Source organism: Microcaecilia unicolor, chromosome 1 (genome assembly GCF_901765095.1).
Source record: "Microcaecilia unicolor chromosome 1, aMicUni1.1, whole genome shotgun sequence".
Lineage (NCBI taxonomy): Eukaryota > Metazoa > Chordata > Amphibia > Gymnophiona > Siphonopidae > Microcaecilia > Microcaecilia unicolor.
This window is the reverse complement of record NC_044031.1, coordinates 623,725,255-623,740,734: the sequence shown is the minus strand read 5'-3', so window position 1 is coordinate 623,740,734 and position 15,480 is coordinate 623,725,255. Positions and strand designations below refer to the sequence as shown.

Here is a 15,480-nt window from a genome sequence, read left to right as displayed (position 1 = left end):
GACCAGGACGCGGTCGCCCGGCCTGGAACTGCAAGCCCATTCACACACTCTCATACGCCACAAGAAACCCTCCCGTTCGCCGCTCGGTTTCGTCGTCGGAGCCTAGTGAGTTTCGGGACCTAGTCGGATACCAATAGTCCGTATTAGTCACTGGCTAAAAGAGGGTGATCACGCCTCTTCTTCGGTCCTTACTGGGCCGGTCACTACGTAGAGTATACTCGCCTGTCCGCCGGGGTCGCAGGCTGCGCCGTCGTACGCTTCTCTCTGAAATGGAAAAAGGTGCCTTGTCGGAACCACACAACCCCCTCTACAGTCAGGCGGAGTGGATCGGCCCTCCTCCGGGAGATGGACGCTGAAATCAGCGGTGGCCACTCACCACCTTCTCAGGTGGGGGTCGATGACCCGATCCGACCGCAGTGGGGGAGGGGAAGAATATAATCCGATTCCCCTTTCTACTTCTGTCCCATCTGGGTCGCCAATGAAACAGGTGGGAAATCAGGAGACGAAAGGCAAATTTTGGTTCCAAACAAGGCAACTTTATTGCTAGCAAGTGAACAGCACCGAGTAGCCTCGGGACACTGTGTGTCATAAATCATCTGACGCTTACATTTATACTTCCCTACTGGGCCTGCGCATTTGGCCCCTTACACGTCATACCTGTCATGCGCAGTAAACATTTGTAGTTCTTACAGTACAAAATTGTAGTCCCAGTACGTACACACGTCATAACACTGAAATGATACTGGCAAGAAAAACGAAACTTAGCAGCTTATTCTGTACACACACAATGCTCCTCTCTAGCACAGGAGATAAGGTGCGGCTCAGGAATGCAGGGGGGTGTCAGCACCCTCCAAGGTCGCCTATTCAGATGGCGTTGCTACGTGCAAGCTGGTCTTGTATAGGCCTTGCAAACTACTGTTACAAGCTATATATCTAATAGCCCTGCATTCTGTCTGTACATTAGTAAACGGCAAACTTGTCTTGTTAGTAAACAGTAAAACTGGATAAGGCACAAATGTCCAGTGCAGTAATAAGGTGTGGCCAAACAGCCAAAAGCAGAGGTAGAGTGCATAAGTAAAAGTCCATCAGTAGGCACAAAACATGAGGTTGTCCTGTTGCTCAGTAGTATTCAGGTAGTACCGGCGTTCCACTCCTTCAGGCTGGCTGGATAAGCCATATGGTGTTTATCTGCGGTCATCTTCTATGTTTTGATGTTACCCCTGGCCTGTACTGTCCAGGTGTGATACAGATTGCACTGTAATGAGTTTCAGTGGCAATATCTGGATAATACAGCTGAAAAATTGATGGTCAGTGTCACTTATCCAAATAGCAAGTGCTGCTGCCTAAAAAACTGCTTTTGAATACCTGGCTATTTTCTCAGTTGCTTTTGAATAAGTGCTTTGTGAATGTGAGACAGGGAGCCATGGAGTTGGAGAATCCTCCCGCTCCCCCTTGCGCAAGCCCATAAGATAGGAAAGATGTTTACCCTTTCTCCTTCACCCTAAAAAAGCAAAGGGAGTAACAAAGGAAGGTGAAATTCTATTTAGGTGGTTATATTTTACTGGTGCATGGGGGAAGTTTCAAAAGCAGAGCTTTAACCAGCTAACTCCCCAAAGATAGCCAGTGAAACCTTTAACAATCCACCTCCATGTTTTTCATTTAAAATCCTTATGTGCTATACAGCTCTGGGATTGGTTGATTGGGCCACAGGATGGTGTTCTCTTCATCGCTCACCCTAATCATGGTTGTCATGGAGATGCAGGATGATGCAAACACTGCAAAGATAATTGTGGCCTCACAATGATGTGATGTTATATAGTTCTGCTTGTATTGGAAGCGGATGGTTCCAGACATCTCAGTCTTCCAGAGGTCACAACTAGGCAGGTAAGGTGTATGGTGTCGTCCTCCAAAGGACTCGCACACTTGAGTCAATCCCAGGCAGCCAAGCTAGCTAGGGGGTTCAAAGTATTGAACCTGCCTCTTTCTTGGTTCTCTGGCTTCTGGTCATCTAACTGGGTCAGGGTGTGCCCTGTTTTGTTTCCGGTAGTCCATGAGGTAGTGGCCATTTTTGTAAGCCAGTTTTAGATCCTTTTCATGTGTTACCCACGTTAGAGAACTTAGTTAATACCTTGAATGTGGCTGAAAGAGGGCATTGTACACCATTCTTCCAGCTCTGACCTACTGCTCATCTCAGTACCAGGGAGACTCTTTGCCAGTGGGGCACAACCTCTGATCTGCAGTTAACTGTGAGTAAACGTGCTTATTCAAATAAAGGACTTTTTCAAAGAGATTAGTCTTCAGGTGTCAACTGGTGTGCCAAGGTTATACAGCAGCAACAAGTCCTAGAGGCCTGCGTGTATGCAGGTCCCTGGAGCACTTTTAGTGGGTACCGCAGTGCACTTAAGGCAGGCGGACCCAGGCCCATCCCCCCCCCCCACCTGTAACACTTGTGCTGGTAAATGGGAGCCCTCCAAAACCCACTGTACCCACAAATAGTTGCCCCCTTCACCCCCTAAGAGCTACGGTAGTGTTGTACATTTGTGGGTAGTGGGTTTTGGGGGGGGGGGGTTGGGGGGCTCAGCATCCAAAGTAAGGGAGCTATGCATGTGGGAGCTATTTTTAAGTCCACTGCAGTGCCCCCTAGGGTGCCCAGTTGGTGTCCTGGCATGTGAGGGGGACCAGTGCACTACAAATGCTGGCTCCTCCCATGACCAAATGCCTTGGATGTCGCCGGGTTGGAGATGGCTGGCATTTTTTTCCATTATCGCTGAGAAACAGGGCCGGCCATCTCAGACCCGGCGAACTCTGGCATTTGGCCGGGCTAAACCGTATTATCGAAAAAAAAGATGGCCGGCCATCTTTTTTGATAATATGGTTCCAGCCAGCTGTAGCGCTGCCGCCAAAGTAGATCGGTGCTAGTCACCGAAACATGGCCCGTGTTGGGTCTTTTTGTCAAGGCTCATTCATTAAAGAACTGTGTTCCATTTTTAAAGGCCCGTGGTGCTGTTTTTTTGTTTGGACTTTAGTTTGTACTTCGTTCCCTCTCTTTTGTTATTTCCTGAAAATCTGACCAGTTGTGGAGTCACCAGGACAGGTCTGAACCCTTCTACTAAAGAGTCTGAGTGATAAAGGGCATGTCTCCTATCATGCCCTCTGTTTATGAGGGTGCCTCCAGGTACTAGGGGACAGACAGGCTCAGACCTGGTTTTTAGCTCACGACCTCCAAATATTTGTAGTCTTTTTCTGTTATGGCAATCGAAAGTAAAACCCAGGACTGAATCATTTTGAACATGATGAACAGGAATCAACTGAGATCTTTGACTGCCCCTAGAAGTCTGAGTGAATAATAGGTACCGTATTTTTCAGACTATAAGACACACCGGACCATAAGACGCACCTAGGTTTTAGAGGAGGGAAATAGGAAAAAAAAAATTTGCTTTTTCCCACCTCTAAAACCTAGGTGCTCCGGTGCGTCTTGTCCGAATCCCTCCCTCCAAGTTCGGGATCGCCCTCAACTCAGGGTTACCTCCTCCCCCCCCCCCCCCCCGGCCCTGTCACCACCTCTCCCCTTACGCGATCTTCTCTGGTGGTCTAGTGACGTCGGGGCAGGAAAGAGCCCCCTCTTTCCTGCCCAGTGCGCTGCTCTCCATCCTCCTGTATGCATTGCTGCCTGACGGTCTCGGCGAGATTCAAAATGGCCGCCAAGAATTGAAGTCTCGGCGGCCATTTTGAATCTCGCCGAGACTGTCAGGCTGCATACAGGAGGATGGAGAGCAGTGCGCTGGGCAGGAAAGAGGGGGCTCTTTCCTGCACCGATGTCACTAGACCACCAGGGAAGATCGCGTGAGTAAGGGGAGAAGTGGTGACAGGGCCGGGGGGAGGGCGATCCCGAACTCGGAGGGCGGGCGGCCAGCCTGCCTGCCAGCCAGCCAGCCAGCCAAATCTCTACCTTCGGACTATAAGACGCACCCCCCATTTTCCTCCCAAATTTTGGGGGGAAAAAGTGCGTCTTATAGTCCGAAAAATACGGTATATCGTGAAGAGACAATTTGGAGGGGGGGAGGGGGAGTTGGTGCCAACCTTTTTGAACAAGTTGCCCCCTCACCTATAGGCAGAAGTATCCTATAAGAAGTTCAGGGCTGGTTTAAAAGCCCATCTTTTTCAGATTGCTTCTGGGGGTTAGGGTTCAGTTGCCTGTTTGAAGCCCCATTTAGAGTACTGTGTGCAATTCTGGAGATCGCACCTGCGGAAAGATATACACAGGATGGAGTTGATTCAGAGGGCGGCTACAAAATTGGTAAGTGGTAACCGTCATAAAACATATAGGGACAGGCTTAGGAACCTCAACATATATATTCTGGAGGAGAGGCGGGCGAGAAGGGGTATGATAGAGACATTTAAATACCTCAATGGTGTTAATGTACAGGAGATGAGCCTTTTTCAAATGAAGGAAAACTCTGGAATGAGAGGGCATAGGATAAAGTTAAGAGGAAATAGGTTTAGTCGGAAAGGGTAGTGGATGCGTGGAATGGCCTCCCGGTGGAGGTCATGGAGACAAGGACCGTGTCAGAATTTTAAAAAGCGTGGGACAGGCACTTGGGATCTCTTAGGAAAAAGAGGAGTTAGTGGTTGCTGAAGAAGGGCAGACTGTATGGGCCATTTGGATCTTATCTGCCATCATGTTTCTATGTTTGATTATTTCCTATTGTATAATGTCCTTGGACGTTACGGTGCTTTTCTGTTTCTATTGTAGCTCTTTTCTCTTTCTTATTTTTGTTGTGTAAATTGCTCAGACCTGCTTCTGGAATTGGCAGTATATTTAACTTTGAAATAAAACATAACCAATAACCACAAGAGATTCCTAGACCAAACTGAGTGTACAGCAGCTCCAGGACATATCCCACTGCCCCTGTGTACATATTACCAAGTCCCAAGAATACAGTAGGATTAGGCCAGGCCTTTCTGCTTACTAATGATAGGTGTATCTGATCTGTAATAATCCAAGAGACAAAAAAGAGCAGACCAACAAATATAAAAGAGGAACTTTAATGAATTACAGAATAAATTCTTGAAACTAAAAGATGCAACATGGTCATATTCTGCCCAAATGACTGTATCAGGGGTAATAGGTCAACCTGAAAAACAAAAAGCATAAATTCAAATCAGTATTCTAAACATATAAATGAATAATAATCCAAAGATTACAATTATAAATATTCACAAAGAAATAAAACAATTATTTATTTAGTTTGATTTTGCTTACTCCTTTTCAGTAGTAGCTCAAGGTGATTACATTCAGGTACACTGGGTATTTCTCTGTCCCTGGAGGGCTCACAGTCTAATTTTGTACCTGAGGCAATGGAGGGTTTAGTAACTTGCCCAAGATCACAAAGAGCAGCAGTTGGATTTGAACCGGCTATCTCTGGATGTCAAGACAGGTGCTCACACCTCTAGGACACACCTCCACAAAAAAAAATAATCTTTCAAATGAAAGCATTCCCTAATTGGAACAAGTTTCTCCAAACATAAAAATTATTAAACCTGTCAGCCTCAAACCTGTGACCTTCATACTAAAGTAGTCACTTTCCAACTGGAGCCATTCTAATCTCAGAAAATGTTGCTAATCATGCAATAAAAGCACATCTTTGGGTTTTTTTTAAATGTATTTACTGCCTTTTGGAAGAAATACAGCCAAGGTATTGTACAATCTGGACATAAGCAATAGACAATTGTATATTGGTGATAGAAAACGTTTCCCTTCCCTGGACTTCTCCAGGGGATCCCAACCATAGAAATTTAAATTTTTCTTTGATTTAATATCAGTTGAGAATCTATGGCCCAGCAGTCAATGGCACAAAAACATTCTTGAATCCTATATTGAGTGCCTTTATAATCTGTAGAGGCCGGCAACAAAATGCTGATATCCTCTACATAAATATAAACAAAATACTTTCAACTGTTCAGGTATTTTCCCCAAAGGCTGTAACAGAACATTAAACAGTAGCAGCAACAGGGGACAGCCCTGCGGCACCCCACATTCTGGCACCCAAACATCCAAAAAAATGCCCTGCATCTTAACTCTATAGGTTCTATCTCTTAGAAAACCTTAAACCAATTAAGTATTGCACCTGTAAGTTCAAAACTATCCAACAGATATAACAAAACTGTATGGTCCACTAAGTCAAAAGCACTGGATAAATCAAATTGGATTATTATTGAACTAGCTGTTAAGCCCATTAAAGCGGGCGAGATTTTTGTTTTTAACAATGTAGTGGAACAGCCGAAGAAGAAAAGTGAGAGTTGGATGTCCAGCATTTCTTCTCTCTCCCTTCCCCATCCATCCATGTGCATCTCCTTCCTGTCTTCCTTTCCCTCCCCTCCATCCATATTCTCTCCTCTACCCTCCCCCCATGTCCAGCAACCGTCCTCTTTCCCCTGCCCTCCCCTCCATCCACTCATGCCCAGCAACTCTCCTCTCTCCCTGCCCTCCCCCCATGTCCAGCAACCGTCCTCTCCCCCCATCATATTGTTGTACACAAAACTAAGCCATCGAAAACTTCTCAACCCTCCAACTCCCCTCCTAACAGAAAGAATAATTGGCTAATAGAAGTGCTTCTCTGATGGTTTCTGCCCCTTGACACCCTCACTTCATTTTCTCTAACAGTTCATCTGCGGTCTTTTCCATCGTGGTTGGTTAGTGTGTGTTGCTTAGATTGGACTGCTTCAGCTTCCCTGTCTGTTGCTATGGTTACTGGAAGATGCACCTCCTCTTCCCATGGGCAGGCTTGTGATGGGTGGCAGGATGGAAGAAGATAGTGTAACAGATGGTGCTGGGGGTGGCTTCCAGTTTTCTGGGTTCAGTGGCTGTGGGCTCGGTTGTGGTGGTGGTGGGGGGACAGTACCAGGGACAGTCGAGTCTGATCCCCTGCTTTATCTTCATTTGTTGTGGGAGCGGGAGCCGCTAGGAGGTGGCACTGGGAGCTCTGGCCGGGAGCGGGCTTCCTCCCCTTCTCCTGCTGCAGCGCTCCTGATGCAGCGAATGCGCAGGAGAGTAAGTCTGGGACGGTCACGAAGCACCAGGTTGTAACCGGACCCTGAACCTGCTAGGCAAGGATGTGTATGGTGTCCATCAACTCCTCTGCTTTCGTTACCTCCTGCTGTGAGTCCTTTCATCAGGTTGACTCCAGCGCAGCGTTCCTTTCCCTCTCTGTTCCGTCCTCTGATGTCATCACATCTTGACGCGGGGGCGGGACAGAGAGGGACGTCTCTACTGCGCATTTGTGAGTGAGTCAGTCACCTCTCATTTATATATAGTAGGATTTTTCCCTTGACTCAACAATCGCCTACTTTGTGCTATCAATGCCCCCAAAATAGTTTCAGTACTGTAGATTTTATGAAACCTTGATTGTGAATGATGCAATATATTAAATTTATTCAAATAATCCTCCAACTGTTCCATAACCCAACCCTCCATAATCTTAGTGAACAGTGGAATGGACCACTTTTCTAAAATTTGTTACTTTCTGTGGGTTCCCGTTCACATCCTTTGGAATGGGGGTAAGCACAATATCACCTCCGTCTTCTGGAAGAGCCATTTTCATCAAACCAGAGTGACAAATATCTAAGCAACAAGTAAGTGGACTTAGCATATCGGGTCAACATTTACTTGGCTATATTAATTACTGTACGCCGCCTTGAGTGAATTCCTTCAAAAAGGCTGTAAATAAATCCTAATAATAAATAGATATTCAGTCTTCTAAAAGTACTCCAAATCCTGTCCTCTGCAACCCCTCTACCTCGTGAATAAAATCTGGAATTTCTAAAAACAACAATTGTGATCTCAGTAATAAAACGTTCTCCTTAAAATATTGCAGATATTAAGATATTGGAGAAAGATATTAAAATATTAAGATATTGGAGAAAGGTTACATAACATTCTCTGATTTAACCACTGAGTCTACATTCAATATATCGTGTAAAATCCTAAAGATCTGTTTAGGGTCAGCATGTTCCCGGCCTATAAGTTTTGAATAGTACTCCCTCCTTTTATTAGTAATAGCAAATTTATATTTCTGAGTTGCCTGTCTCCAAGTCTATTTATTGTCATCTGTCTGATTTTTTCTCCAATGTCACTCCAGTTTTCTGGCTGTTCATTTTAACAACCTCAAATTATCATCCAACCACTGAGTTAATTCTCCTGTTCTAAGTGTCTTTATATTCAAAGATGCAATCTCACCCAACAAACTTTTACTCAATGTACTGCGACTATGAATCAAATTATCTTCCTCTAATTCTCCTGAGAGGATCAATGTATCTTTTCTGCTCCAAAACCTTTCTTGATCTATCTTTCCCCTGGTAAAACTCACACAATTTGATGTTACTATCTCTAGTTTTCCCAGTCTTTCTCCAAATAACCATAATCAATAGAAATAAAACAAAATAAAACATGGAAAAGAAAATAAGATGATACCTTTTTTATTGGACATAACTTAATATATTTCTTGATTAGCTTTCGAAGGTTGCCCTTCTTCGTCAGATCGGAAATAAGCAAATGTTGGTAGATGACAGTATATATAAGTGAAACATCAAAGCATTCCAGTGACAGTCTAACAGGATGGGGTTGGATAGGTGAGAGACAGGAAAAGAGGGACAGGTGAGATATGCATGGAGACAGGAGGGTGACAAAGCAGTACGATATTCAAAGCAATACAATTTTATGGTTTATAATGGGCTAGAAAAACCAGGTCTTTGTTAAGTCCTGTCTGGTGGGTGTCAAAATATTTAATCATTCTGACTTCAAAGGTCTTACGTTCCTATATTGTTCCCTTTTAAGATTCTTACTATGAAGTCACTGGTACAGTGTTCTGGTTTTATAAAGTGCTGCCCCACAGGCGTGACATCTTTATTAGTACTGGCATTTTTCTTATGGTGCCTATGTAAATTAAATCTCTTCATTAGCATCTGACTGATTTCTCCAATGTAGCTGCCTTCATTGCATTTTTTACACTGAATGATATATACCACATTGGAAGATGAGCTCGTGAAAGATTCCTTAATGTTGAATATTTTTCCTTTGTGAATGACTGTGGGATCCTGCGAAATGTTTTGGCATAGTTTGCAACTGGATATATTGCAAGGATGTGTGCCATTCTTTTCTTTTTGAGTCTGTGTTGGGAGCTTACTTCTAATTAGCTTGTGTTTTAAGTTGGGTGGCTGTCGGAACGCCAGCACTGGTGGGGATGGGAGTAGAGGCTGCAGATCATTTATGATTTTTCTTAATTTTTCCAGCTCTGGCTTGTATGTCACTATAAGGGGGATTCTGTCTGTGGGTTTGTTTTCTTTGTACTGTAGCAGATTTTCCCTGGGTGTTTTGAGGGAGGAGGCAATATTCTTGGAGATTATTTTGGGGTTGTAGCCTTTCTGTTCAAAGGATGCAGTCAGGGTTTCAGAGCAGATACTGTGGTATCTTGTGGCTTGGCTATAAATAATGGATCTTTTTGTATGTGAAGGGTGGAAGCTGGAGTTGTGGAGGTAGCTGCATTTGTCTGTAGGTTTCTTGTATATGGATGTTCGTATATATCCATTGCTGATTGAGACTGTGGTGTCAAAAAAATTGACTTTTTCTGGGGAGTAGTCAATTTTGAATCTGATTGTAGGATGGTATGTATTGAAGGCAGAATAAAATTGTTTCAGAGTTTCTTCACCCTCAGTCCAAATCATAAAAATGTCATTGATGTACCGGTAGTATTTTAGGTGTTTGGTCTGGTATGTATTCAGAAATGTCTCTTCCAGCTCAGCCATAAAGAGGTTGGCATATTGGGGTGCTGTCCTGGTGCCCATCGCAGTGCCCATTATTTGTAGATAGATATCATTGTTAAAGCGGAAATAGTTGTGAGTTCAAATAAATTTGATTAGCTTTGTAATGGTTTCTGGTGAGTATTGATGGTCCAGTGTGGATGTTTTTAGGAGTTTCTCACATGCAGCTATGCCATCCGCATGGGGAATGTTGCTGTATAGTGATTCTACATCCATAGTGACCAGAAGGGTATTTGGTGGTAATTGCTTGATATTATTCAATTTATTCAGAAAGTCTGTGGTGTCTTGTATGAAGCTGTTTGTTTTGTGCACGAGAGGTTTCAGAATTCCCTCTATGAGTCCAGATATTTCCTCCGTGAGTGTGCCAATACCCGATATGATTGGTCTGCCAGGGTTTCCAGGTTTGTGGATTTTGGGTAGCATGTAGAATGTGCCCACAGAAGGCTGGTTTGGTATGAGTTTCTTTAGATGTGGCTGTACTGAGGGGGAAGAAACTCTGAAACAATTTTACAATTCCTTCAATACATACCATCCTACAATCAGATTCAAAATTGACTACTCCCCAGAAAAAGTCAATTTTTTGGACACCACAGTCTCATTCAGCGATGGATATATACAAACATCCATATACAAGAAACCCACAGACAAATGCAGCTACCTCCACAACTCCAGCTTCCACCCTTCACATACTAAAAAAACATTAACATATTTACAACAAATATTTGGGAGTAATTCAGTAAAATAAGCTTTCCGAGGCAGACCATCTTCCTGGAGGGCGATAGAAGAGGACAATGCATATGGGCTCCAGCAATGCAGGATCGCTTAATTTGCAAGCAAAAATCTTGAGAGCAGAAGAGTTCAGTTGAGACAATAGTTCTACTTTGAAGGAAGCCTTATAAATGATAGCAGAGGGTTTCAATGTATCATCAACTATGACACCCAGATCCTTTTCCTGGGCAGTGACTCCTAATGTGGAACCTTATATCATGTAACTATGGTTTGGATTCCTCTTTCCCACATGCATCACATTGCACTTGCTCACATTAAAAGTCATCTGCCATTTGGATGCCCAGTCTCCCAGTCTTGTAAGGTCCTCTTGCAATTTTTCACAATCCTCTTGTGTTTTAAGAACTTTGAATAACTCTATGTCATCAGCAAATTTACCTCACTAGTTATTCCCATCTCTAGATCATTTATAAATATGTTAAAAAGCAGCGATCTCAGTACAGACCCCTAGGGAACCCCACTATCTACCCTTCTCCAATGAGAATACTGACCATTTAACCCTACTCTCTGTTTTCTATCTTTTAACCAGTTTTTAATCCACATTAGGACATTGCCTGATAAGTATTGCCACAATGGGACAGACCAAAGGTCCATCAAGCCTAGCATCCTGTTTCCAACACTGGCCAATCCAGGTCACAAATGCCTGGCAAGATCCCAAAAAAGTTCACTACATTTTATGCTGCTTATCCCAGAAATAAGCAGTGGATTTTCCCCGTCATTTTAACAATGGTCTATGGACTTTTCCTTTAGGAAGCCGCCCAAACCTTTTTTTAAACCCCACTAAGCTAACCACCTTTACCACATTCTCTGGCAACGAATTCCACAGTTCAATTACACGTTAAGTGAAGAAAGGTTTCTCCAATTCGTTTTAAATTTACTACTTTGTAGCTTCATCGCATGCCCCCTAGTCCTAGTATTTTTGGAAAGAGTAAACAAACGCTTCACGTCTACCCGTTCCACTCAATGAACAGGTTGTACACCCCTGTCAGCTGTCATTGTGACAGTTACAGTCCAGTCACGTAACATAGCCCAGCATTATTGGCCCAGGCATGTAAGTCAGTGCCATGAGTGGTAAATATAGGGCACTCCCCCTACATTTACTGCAAAGTCTTTGCACTTTATCTCACGTTAATCTTTGATGTTAATGTCTAGTAACTTCAAAACCTACCACAGTTCAGTAAAAGGGCCTCCAACAATCTTTCTTTATTAATACAGATAAAATTAAATTTATATTATTTGAAAATAGTCCTGCTCCTAATTTAGATCATATTCTTATCAATCAAACTAAATACCTTCTTTGCTCTACGATTAAAATTTTGGGAGTTCATTTGGATCAGACACTCTCACTAGACCATCATGTCAACACTTTAATTAAAAGTTCTTTCTTGTTGATGAGGAGACTATAGAGAATTAGAAAATATTTTGAATTGGATCAATTTAGATTTTTAGACTACTGTAATTTGATCTACTTGGGTGCCACAAAGCAGTTAGTCTAACTGCAGTATTCTGAATAGTTTGCAGTTTTTGAATCAAGTTTTTCCTTCGGGATATTTGATAGAATCTCAGTCTATTATTTGAAGCTATGCTGGATGCCAATAGATGCTAGAATTCATTTCAAATTATGTTGTATGTTGTTTAAAATCCTATCGGGGGACTGTCCAGAATGTCTGGTTTTCCTTCCTGAATTTAGTGCATTAATGGGCCCTTTTACTAAGCCACATAAGGGCTAACGCGCGGGTTGTGCACGACAAATCCAGGTTACCACCCGAGTAGTGAGTGGCCCATGAAGTAATCTCAGATTTGGTGTGCGCCAAACCAGGTGGTAAGATATAATTAAATATATCTTACCACATGAGGCTTACCGGAGGTAACTGGCAGCGTGCCCCCATTGACACGAGCAGACCAGTTACCACATAGGTAACGCTTGAGCCCTTACCACTAAGTCAAACATAGTAAATGATGGCAGGTAAAGACCTGAATGGTCCATCCAGTCTGCCCAACAAGATAAACTCATTTTACATGGTATGTAATACGGTAAGGGCTCAGGCCAAAAATAGGCGCGTGCTACTTTTAATTCTAGCACACAGCTATTTTCTGGCCCATTAAAAAATGGCTTTTTTCTAGACACGATAGAAAGTGGGCCCTGCATACATCCAAAAATACTCACCTACACTATTGCAAGCCACTTTTTACCACAGCATAGTAAAAGGGCCCCTTAACAAGCTATGAAGAGTTTGCAATTTTTCTTACTTTACTCTTCCTTCTATAAAGGGTATAAAAAGATTCTCTATCTATGGTAAGTTGTTCACTGTACAATCAACTAAGATTTGGAAACTGGTATCTTCCAGTTTTACTCAAGTTTATTAATTATTTACACCCCCCCCCCCCCCCCCGTCTACTAAGCAGTGCTAGCGGGGGGGGTTTACTGTTTGGAAAAAAAATCTGAAAACTTTACTGTTTAGGATGTTTCTTAATTCATTTTAATGTATATTTGTTTTTCAGACAGTTTATGAAGGTAGTTTCTGTAGGGGATTGCAATATTGCTTATGAACTTTGAAGTTACGTAAATTCCCAAGAGTTTACTTTTTTTTTTAATTATTGTAAACCCGCTTAGATCCTTTTGGTATAGAGCGGTATATAAGTCCAATGTAGTGTAATATAAAGATTTATTTATTTTATTTATTTGGATTTACTAACCGCCTTTAAGAAGAGATTCACCCAAGGCACTGTACAGTAGGTACAGTTTAACATCAAACTTACAATTTTGTTAGCAGCATAACAACAGTAAAATGAACAAGTATAAACATAAGTACAATAAATACAGCAAACTGAAACATAATAATAGGACTCTTAGATTCGGGGACTAGAAGTCTATGTACTATATGTTTTTCTCCAAATTTGTGTCTGTGAAAAAAAATGTACAGGATATATGGCCCAGAGAAAGTAGGAAGGCATTTCTTTCCTGCAACTGCCTTAGGATTCTTGTGGTCCTTTAAAAAAAAAAAAAAATCAACAATTCACTTAAGTGGCTAAGCTTAGGGAGATAGATACTCAGTTGAAAATGTCTCCATTTGCTTAGATGTAGGTGTCCAGTGCTGAAAATCATTGTTAAGTGCTTAACTTTTAATCCCTGCCCCTAATTCTGCACAATGCTACCTTCTTTTTAGGATCCTAAATTGAGTGTATGCCTTTATTTATCCAGGTTCTTAAGAGCTTTACAGTAAAAATTTTAGGTACTAAGACCCTTTCAAAACCAACTGGGGCTAAGTACCTAAAACATTTGAAAACTAATCCTTCTATATTTACCCCTTGCCTCCTATTTTTAAGTATTATTTTTTATATGTTTGCACAGTTTTGATTCTGGAATCGTACTTGTGGATCACAAAGAAAAATGGCGCAGAAGAAAACGAAAAGAGGCAAAGTTCCCAAAAAAGGGTCTAGAAAGTCAACAGCTAAAGTCCAGAAGAAGGCGAGCAGCCAGGTGACTGAGAAAGAGGAGTACCTAGAAAATGAGTACAGGATCCTGACTGAGCACCTGGCCATGATGAGGAAACGAGTCAGGCACTTCCAGCAAGATAATGATTTCCTGGAACAGGAGGCCAAGAGGGTACAGGAAGAAAACAAAATATTTGCCACCTACATGGCCAAAAGGTCTCAGAAGATGGATGACTCAATCATCAGGCTGAGTGACTACAACAGGCACATGTTAAAGGAGATCCGGAGCGAGAAGGCAGAGCTTCTGGCAAAGTTCAAGGAGAAGGAGAATCAGTTGAGGAGTCAGCTTCTGGAAAAGCAGATGCAGTTCTCTGCCATGAGCAAGGAGGTGGAGGAGCTGCAGCCCTTCAAGGAGTTGCAGGCTGAGCAAAACAGCAGGATCAAGGAGCTGGAGCTGGAAGTGTTGTCCATGTGGGTCATGCATGCAGACAATGTCCAGCAAGTGAAGAGCAAGTTCATGCAGGACAAGGCTGCATATGAGAAGGAATCTCGCCACAAGGTCCAACTACTGTCTAGGAAGTCAGCTATGGAAGCTGGCTACTCTTTAGCTAAGCACACTGTGAAGGTGAGGAAAGAGAACTGCCGCCTTCGATGTGAGATCCTGAGGCTCATTCGTCAGGCACAGATCCTTAAGGTACACCGATTCCGGCTGCAGGAGCAAAACCGCATACTACTAGAAGAGTTGGAATATGACCAGGATCTAGTACGTATCCTTCGCATACGACGCCCACCCCGTGGCCAGCGAGACATAGAAAAACAGGGCAAGGAACGCAGACTAGATCTGTCCAAGCTCTGGCAGTTCCTTCTTGAAGAACGTGCCAAAAAAGCAAAAGGGGAAGGGCAAGTTGAACCCTACCGACATTATGAGATACTAACCAGCTTACTGCAGTCATTCATCACTGAAACATCCTTGGACAATATTTCCCCACACAAGTCATCCTCAACAGCATATGACATCAATATGATGCCAGACCAGAATGACAAGAAGGATTGTAGTGCATCCTTGGCATTAGCTGCAAACTCCAGCAGGTCTGCGCTCTGAATTTCAAGGGCAGATCGCCAAAAGGACTTCTGTTTTTACGATTTCCTGTTAGAGATAATTTGTTAAGTAGCTGTAGATTTAAATACATTTTAATTTTAAAAGGAGACATCACCCTCATGTGTGTTTTAATTTTCAGTCTTGATTTCAAGGTTTTCCATGCACACTCAAAGTGATTTACAATCCAATAGAATAATTACAGAAGCAGTCATAGACAATCACAAAATGAAAAATATGGAAACATAATAAGAAAAAATAATCTAGAACCACAATAATAAAATACTTAAGTGATTGCCACAATGCTTTCAAGCTTATACTTGATCTATTAGGATATGCATGCAGAG

At 42.7% G+C, this 15,480-nt stretch overlaps 1 protein-coding gene across 2 annotated transcripts in view; it reads left to right on the top strand.

Annotated features, from left to right (window-relative positions):
- Window positions 1-15,185, top strand: part of LOC115481363 (coiled-coil domain-containing protein 166-like) — a 59,022-nt gene extending 43,837 nt beyond the window's left edge. Inside the window, exons 1-2 of one of the 2 annotated variants that reach the window (XM_030220450.1) lie at window positions 1,851-1,884; window positions 13,955-15,185. In XM_030220450.1, the coding sequence (XP_030076310.1) occupies window positions 13,994-15,139 (1,146 nt within the window). In that variant the 5' untranslated portion in view covers window positions 1,851-1,884; window positions 13,955-13,993 and the 3' untranslated portion in view covers window positions 15,140-15,185. Of the gene's footprint in view, window positions 1-1,850; window positions 1,885-13,954 lie in introns of those variants that run through there. The other variant, XM_030220442.1, reaches the window with a different exon arrangement.
- The last annotated feature ends 295 nt before the right edge of the window (window positions 15,186-15,480 follow it).